This window comes from Cervus canadensis, chromosome 19 (assembly GCF_019320065.1).
Source record: "Cervus canadensis isolate Bull #8, Minnesota chromosome 19, ASM1932006v1, whole genome shotgun sequence".
Classification (NCBI taxonomy): domain Eukaryota; kingdom Metazoa; phylum Chordata; class Mammalia; order Artiodactyla; family Cervidae; genus Cervus; species Cervus canadensis.
In genome coordinates, this window is record NC_057404.1 from 29,079,798 (window position 1) to 29,088,139 (window position 8,342).

At 44.2% G+C, this 8,342-nt stretch overlaps 1 protein-coding gene across 1 annotated transcript; it reads left to right on the forward strand.

Moving 5' to 3' along the window:
- The first annotated feature begins 4,634 nt into the window (after positions 1-4,634).
- On the forward strand, positions 4,635-7,862 carry LOC122422159 (spectrin alpha chain, non-erythrocytic 1-like). Its single transcript, XM_043438459.1, has one exon. The coding sequence runs from the start codon at positions 4,635-4,637 to the stop codon at positions 7,860-7,862; it is 3,228 nt and encodes a 1,075-aa protein (XP_043294394.1).
- The last annotated feature ends 480 nt before the right edge of the window (positions 7,863-8,342 follow it).

An 8,342-nucleotide genomic window follows, 5' to 3' on the forward strand; every position in this document is an offset into this window, starting at 1 on the left:
TCAATTCTTCTGTGCTCAACTTTCTTTATGGTCCAGCTCTCACATCCAACTACTGGAAAAAATAATAGCTTGACTATAATGAACCTTTGTCAGCAAAGTAATGTCTCTACTTTTCAATATGCTGTATAGATTTCTCATAACTTTACTTCCAAGGAGCAAGTGTCTTTTAATTTCATGGCTGTAGTCACCATCTGCAGTGATTTTGGAGCCCAAGAAAATAAAGTCTCTCACTGTTTCCATTTTTTCCCCCATCTATTTGCCATGAAGTGATGGCACTGAATGCCATGATCTCCGTTTTTTGAATGTTGAGTTTTAAGTCAGCTTTTTCACTCTTCTCTTTCACTTTCATCAAGAGGCTCTTTAGCTCCTCTTCACTTTTTTAATGAGTTGCCTCTTAATATGCTGTACATTTTTTCTTATTATGTCATCTTTTTCTTTCAGAGTTGAAGCTCTTTTTATTCTGAAAGTTAATCCTTTTGAAAGATACTCATTGCAAATATTTTCTCCCAGCACATATTTACATTTTATGTGTGCTTGTAGTATTGTTTGATTTCATGAATTTTGAGTATTATATCTTATTTAAGGAGGCCTACTCAGCCCAGTATTTGAAATTAGCTCCTATATTTTATTCTAGTATTTTAAACAGAGGAATTAGGTGCTCGTGAAAACTTCAATTTTAGGTTTTGGCTTTATTTATTAGCCTTTTGACAATGGGAAAGGCACTAAAGTTCTTCAGATTATTAATAATTTCATAATATCTTGTATTAACCCTTATCTAGACTCAATTGCAAGTTTTACCAATTTATTTGTTCACTGTTTTAAAAATAATCAGTATTTGTTGAATTAATTGTAAAATGTTTGACTATTATGAAATTTTCTAACATACAGAAAAATTATGGAGAAAAAAACTTGATTAATTGTTTTAATACTAGTTTTATCAAATCTTAACATTTTGTCATATTTTCTAGACATGTGAAAAAGTATTGCAGACAGAGTTGAAGCTATCTGTGTACCCCACCTCAACCCCCAATACCTCCTTCACTGCTACCGTGAAATGATATGCATTATTCCCATGAATTTTAAACATTTTGAATATACACATTCATATAACAAAAATTCTTTGCTATTTAAATAACTCTGTGATGTGTTTTTGAGAATATGTTTTGGCTTTTCTAAAATAAATGTTTATTATTTTTTCTTTATTTTTAATTGAAGGATAATTACAATAGTCTGTTGGTTTCTACCATATATCAACGTGGATCAGCTATGGGTATAATATGTTGCCTCCCTCTTAAACCTCCCTCCCACCTCCCACCCCATCCCACCCTCTAGGCTGTCACAGAGTCCTGGTTTGAGTTCACTGGGTCTAACAGTGAATTCCCCCTGTCTATCTATCTTACACATACACACACACACACACACACACACACGTATATATGTTAGTGTATATGTTTCCATGCTACTCTCTCTATTTGTCCTACCCTGTCCTTCCTACCCCTACCCCCGTATCCACAAGTATTTCTCTATAATTTTAGATATAGAATAGCTGGGTCTTAGCCTATGCACACCTTCAACTTAAATTGTTATTAGTAAATATCAACAGATATGACCAGATTTTTTCCAGAGTGGTGGAACCAATTCCACTCAAACGATGAGTGTATGGATTCCCCCATTTTTTGTACCCTCATTAACAAATATTTTCTAAATTGAATTTCACAAGTTTAAAGTTTTGATGTTCACGTTAAGTCTTTAATCCCCATGGGAATGCTTTTATCTTTGTAGAAGTGAGCTAGGGACCCTGGTCATCTGGCTAATGAACGGTCCCAGCATGGTTTCTGAATCCATTCCTCCTTCACTGATTGTTAGCACTTTAGTTACATGCAGTTTTCCTAAAGGCATCACTGTCTCTGGACTCTATTAGGCTCTGTAGCACTGTTGGTCTTTCCTTGTCTTGTACCACACTGTCTTAATTACTCTGGCTTACTGTGTCTTGATATCTGTGAAGGCAAGCCCTCCTATTTTGTCTACCAAACTGTCTTGATCCCTTACTCTTTCATACAAATTTTGTTTCTCCCTAATTTCCTTTCGCCTCTCTTTTTCTGGGCTTTCTGTACTTCTGCACAGAAAGACCGGGTTGACAGATGTTGGAATTCATAGATCTATACTCCGTGTCTCATCTCCTACATGTTCCCTCATACTTTTGGTCCTTTAGCTTTTATTTCTTTTTTGCATGGCCTTCTGTGGCAGTCTCTATGATTGATTTTTCAGCTGCATTTCATTTTCTGTTCATCTCACTTATCGATTGTTTTACTAATTTCTTTCTCTTAGCAGCCTCATTATTAATGAGTGAGTTATCCTTTGAATCTTTCAGAGGTTCTTAGCTGTGCTTGTTTTCAAATGCTCCTTGATTGCTCAGGACATTTATTCTTTTGTTTGCAGATTTTATTAGTTTTCCTTCATGTCACTGTTCCTCAAATGGTTACTGAATATTTGTTGTCTATTATACCTCTAGTTGATACTGGAGATTGCTCTTGGCAGCAGGAGGATATTTCTGGGTTCATATAAAAGTTTATGAAGTCTTGGTAGTGAATATAGTTTTGGATGATGACCTCACTTCATCTGTGTGTGCATATATGTGAATGTGTGCATGTAACAAGAACATGGGCAGGCTGGCTTTCTTTTAGAAAATGCCTATTATGAATCTTCCATGTGCAAGGAGGCACTCTGTGTCCTTCATGACTGCACTAGGTCACCTGGAGCACCTGCTTCTTTGTCCCCAGGCTTCTCTTTTTAAAGGACTCTACTTGTGAAAGGCAGTGGCTCAGAGTAAGCTTCTGGAAGCAGGGGACTGGTACAGCCAACGAGGTGAGTCATAGCTCACTCTTTCCCTAGGCTCTACTACCTCTGAACTTAGTATCACTCCATGATTCAGCTCTGTTGCATTCTTCCCAGCCCTTGATTCTCATCAGAAAATCCTTCTGTTCTGCTGTGCTGATGATACATTTTCTGTCTTGACAGGATTGCTGAGGATTTGTTTTTATGTCATTTCAATGTGATTTTTTTTTTTGAAGTAAGAAAGATAAAGCCAGACATCTTGAACCAGATGTTGAGTCAGCAAGTCAGAACTGAGTGATGCATCATTTACATTGTGTTGTGTGCTCTGATTAGAAGCAAATGAAGTAATAAGTTCACTGCACAGGAAAACCATGTCACATATTTAATTGTATTTTCCATGGGACTTAGAACAGCAGGTATTTTTGTTGTTGAATGATTACAACCACTTTTTCTCAAAATCATTCAAAATTTCAAAAAGATTTATTCCTATAACGTATTCAGCTAAATGTTGCAAAATTTTCCTCTTATTCTTTTAAAGTGCTACTTTATTTTGCCTGAAATGCTCCAGATATCATCTCTTTATTCCCCAAACTAAGCTCAAAAAATATTTTGAGCTTTTGAATTTCAGTGCAGTATTTTGCCTTCCTTTACTTTCCAACTTCTAACGCTCATGTGTTAGACCAATTGTTACGGACTGAATGTTTGTTTCCATCCAAATTCATGTGATGAAGAAACCCTAATCCCCCAATGTGGTGACATTAGGAGGCAGAGTCTTTGGGGGATAATTAGGTTTAGAGGAGGTCAGGGTGTAGAGGCCCCATAATGGGATTAGTGTCTTTATAAGAAGAGAAAAAGACAGCAGCACTTCCTCTCTCCACTGTGTGAGGATGAAGCAAGACAGCTGTCTACCAGCCAAGAGGAAAGCCCTCAGAATGAAACCAGTCTTGCCAGCACCTAACCTTGCACTTCCCAGCATCCAGAACTATAAAAAATGCATTTCTATTGTTTAAACCAGTCAATCAATGGTATTTTGTATGGCAGCATCTTGCAGACTAAGACATCAATAAAGACTGGAATTTCCTGCAATAAGATGTCCATAGTGGCGTCTCAATAATAAGGCTTCAAATGGAGACTTAGAAGTAATTGGTTGCATCAACCTATATTCAGCCCTTATCTCTTATTTCACTTGTAGTTTTGTGCTCCCAAAGAACAAAATACCTGCCTTTATTCTAAAATCTATTTCTCTTGTGTTTAGACATGTGAGTACCTCAAGAGTGCTTTTTTTTTTATCCTTTTTTTCATCCTTAATAATGTAAATAGAATAATTTCTGAGAAATAATAGTTACTTCTAAATGAATGAATCATATTTTTAAAAGCATATTTCTTTGTTATATAAAATACAAATAACTCAAAGGGGAAGGCTTTTTTAGAAAATTGTTTTGAATCCAAACAAAAGTTTAAACTGATCTAAGAGCTTAGCATTCATTATAGGAAGAAGCTCTATTACTGACAACTACAGGTCTTGCTTCTGAGCTGATGGTTAGCTAATTGACCAAATCGCATTATTGAATTGTGTTTTCAGGCCAAAGTTCTGCCTCAGAGAATATGTTGACATATTCTAAATATTTTAGATTTTGATATGTACACCAAGCTTTGAGAAAATATGTAGGTTCTTTCATTGCATTTTGAATCAAAATAATAACAAGCAATTAAAATTCCTGGCTGTGAGGGATGGAGAACTGAAAGAGCCCCTTCATTATGTTTTCTTCCTAAGTATGAATCATGATAATTGCTTTTGAATGCTGCAGAAGCATCAAGCCTTTGAAGCCGAGGTGCAGGCCAACTCAGGTGCCATCGTGAAGCTGGATGAGACCGGTAACCTGATGATCTCAGAAGGGCACTTCGCGTCCGAAACCATCCGGACTCGTCTGATGGAGCTGCACCGCCAGTGGGAGTTGCTTCTGGAGAAGATGCGGGAGAAAGGCATCAAGCTGCTGCAGGCCCAGAAGCTGGTGCAGTACCTACGGGAGTGTGAGGACGTGATGGACTGGATCAACGACAAGGAAGCCATTGTGACGTCTGAGGAGCTGGGCCAGGACCTGGAGCACGTGGAGGTGTTACAGAAGAAATTTGAAGAGTTTCAGACAGACATGGCTGCCCACGAAGAGAGAGTCAATGAAGTGAACCAGTTCGCTGCCAAGCTGATTCAGGAGCAGCACCCTGAGGAGGAGCTGATCAAGACAAAGCAGGATGAGGTGAATGCGGCCTGGCAGCGGCTGAAGGGCCTGGCCCTCCAGCGGCAGGGGAAGCTGTTCGGGGCAGCTGAGGTCCAGCGCTTTAACAGGGATGTGGATGAGACCATCAGCTGGATTAAGGAGAAGGAACAGCTAATGGCCTCTGATGACTTTGGCCGGGACCTGGCCAGCGTCCAGGCTCTGCTGCGGAAACATGAGGGTTTGGAGAGAGATCTTGCTGCCTTGGAGGACAAGGTCAAAGCCCTGTGTGCTGAGGCCGACCGCCTGCAGCAGTCCCACCCTCTGAGCGCCACCCAGATCCAGGTGAAGCGAGAGGAGCTGATCACCAACTGGGAGCAGATCCGCACGCTGGCCGCAGAGAGACACGCGCGTCTCAACGATTCCTACAGGCTTCAGCGCTTCCTTGCCGACTTCCGAGACCTCACCAGCTGGGTCACTGAGATGAAAGCCCTCATCAATGCAGATGAACTTGCCAACGATGTGGCCGGAGCCGAAGCCCTGCTGGATAGGCATCAGGAGCACAAGGGTGAAATTGACGCTCATGAAGATAGCTTTAAATCTGCAGACGAGTCTGGACAGGCCCTGCTTGCAGCTGGTCACTACGCCTCAGATGAAGTGAGGGAGAAGCTGACCATCCTCTCCGAGGAGCGGGCCGCGCTGCTGGAGCTCTGGGAGCTGCGACGGCAGCAGTACGAGCAGTGCATGGACCTGCAGCTCTTCTACCGCGACACGGAGCAGGTGGACAACTGGATGAGCAAGCAGGAGGCGTTCCTGTTGAATGAAGACCTGGGCGATTCCTTGGATAGTGTGGAAGCGCTTCTCAAGAAGCACGAGGACTTTGAGAAGTCCCTCAGCGCCCAGGAGGAGAAGATCACAGCCTTAGATGAGTTTGCCACCAAGCTGATTCAGAACAACCACTACGCGATGGAAGATGTGGCCACCCGGCGAGACGCGCTACTGAGCCGCCGCAACGCCCTGCATGAGAGAGCCATGTACCGCCGTGCCCAGCTCGCAGATTCTTTCCACCTGCAGCAGTTTTTCCGTGACTCTGATGAGCTCAAGAGTTGGGTCAACGAGAAGATGAAAACCGCCACAGATGAAGCTTATAAAGACCCATCCAACCTACAAGGAAAAGTGCAGAAGCACCAGGCCTTTGAGGCCGAGCTCTCGGCAAACCAGAGCCGCATTGATGCCCTGGAGAAAGCCGGGCAGAAGCTGATCGACGTTGACCACTATGCCAAGGATGAGGTGGCGGCTCGGATGAATGAGGTCATCAGTCTGTGGAAGAAGCTGCTGGAGGCCACAGAGCTGAAAGGCATAAAGCTCCGTGAGGCTAACCAGCAGCAGCAGTTTAACCGCAACGTTGAGGACATCGAGCTGTGGCTGTACGAAGTGGAAGGTCATCTGGCCTCGGACGACTACGGCAAAGACCTCACCAACGTCCAGAACCTCCAGAAGAAGCATGCCCTGCTGGAGGCTGACGTGGCAGCGCACCAGGATCGCATCGATGGCATCACAATCCAGGCCCGTCAGTTCCAGGACGCAGGCCACTTTGACGCTGAAAACATCAAGAAGAAGCAGGAGGCCCTGGTAGCCCGCTACGAGGCACTGAAGGAGCCCATGGTTGCCCGAAAGCAGAAGTTGGCTGATTCCCTACGGTTGCAGCAGCTCTTCTGTGACGTTGAGGATGAAGAGACGTGGATTCGGGAGAAAGAACCTATTGCCGCCTCCACCAACAGAGGCAAAGATTTAATTGGAGTCCAGAACCTGCTAAAGAAACACCAAGCCCTACAAGCAGAAATTGCTGGCCATGAGCCCCGCATCAAAGCAGTCACACAGAAGGGGAACGCCATGGTGGAGGAGGGCCATTTTGCCGCCGAGGACGTGAAGGCCAAGCTCCATGAGCTGAACCAGAAGTGGGAGTCGCTGAAGTCCAAGGCCTCCCAGCGGCGGCAGGACCTGGAGGACTCGCTGCAGGCCCAGCAGTATTTTGCCGACGCCAACGAGGCCGAGTCCTGGATGCGGGAGAAGGAACCCATCGTGGGCAGCACCGACTATGGCAAAGATGAGGACTCGGCCGAGGCTCTGCTAAAGAAGCACGAGGCTTTGATGTCGGATCTCAGCGCCTATGGCAGCAGCATTCAGGCCCTGCGAGAGCAGGCCCAGTCGTGCCGGCAACAAGTGGCCCCCATGGATGACGAGACTGGGAAGGAGCTGGTCTTGGCGCTCTATGACTATCAGGAGAAGAGTCCCCGAGAGGTCACCATGAAGAAAGGAGACATTCTCACCTTACTCAACAGCACCAATAAGGACTGGTGGAAAGTGGAAGTGAACGACCGGCAGGGCTTTGTGCCGGCTGCCTACGTGAAGAAGCTGGACCCTGCGCAGTCGGCCTCCAGGGAGAACCTCCTAGAGGAGCAGGGCAGCATCGCACTGCGGCAGGAGCAGATCGACAACCAGTACCATTCTCTGCTGGAACTGGGAGAGAAGCGTAAAGGCATGTTGGAGAAGAGCTGTAAGAAGTTCATGTTGTTCCGTGAAGCAAATGAGCTACAGCAGTGGATCAATGAGAAAGAAGCGGCCCTGACAAGTGAGGAGGTCGGTGCGGACTTGGAGCAGGTTGAAGTGCTGCAGAAGAAGTTTGACGACTTCCAGAAGGATCTCAAGGCCAATGAGTCACGGCTGAAGGACATTAACAAGGTGGCTGAAGACCTGGAGTCGGAAGGTCTGATGGCGGAGGAGGTGCAGGCCGTGCAGCCTGCATATTTATAAACATAAATATGACTCAGAAGTCTTATCAGTTACTGTTTCAGTCCCAAAGGTTTACCCTGTGGCCCAGTGAGGATCCCAAGTAGCTAAGGAACTCATTCAGGAAGCGACAACCACAGAAGAAGCTTCTGTGTCCTGGTGACATGGGCCTTGCTGTGGTTATTACTAGAAAGCTGTAATAAGTGCTGCAGGCCCCCTGTGAGGTTGGGTAATGAGAGTACTTCACTTCTGCTCAGCATTGTTTGCATATGATAAATCATTTTGACTGAATTACTAAAGTTTAATTTTGTTTGAAATGTACTCATCAAATAACAGATGCTGTGTCTTGGCTGAGGTGAGTGTGACATCACAATTGTTTCATGGTGGTTGTAAAAAGCAGCATAGAGAGGTGTTTCTAAAAGGGAAATGGTTCTCTATTGATCTCACTTAAAAAATCAGAAGTAGTAAATAGTCAGGGGGTCTTTTGTTTGCCGTGAAAAGATC

Coding starts and splice junctions, on each gene's coding strand:
- LOC122422159 (XM_043438459.1), top strand. CDS start 4,635: ATGCTGCAGAAGCATCAAGCCTTTGAAGCCGAGGTGCAGGCCAACTCA.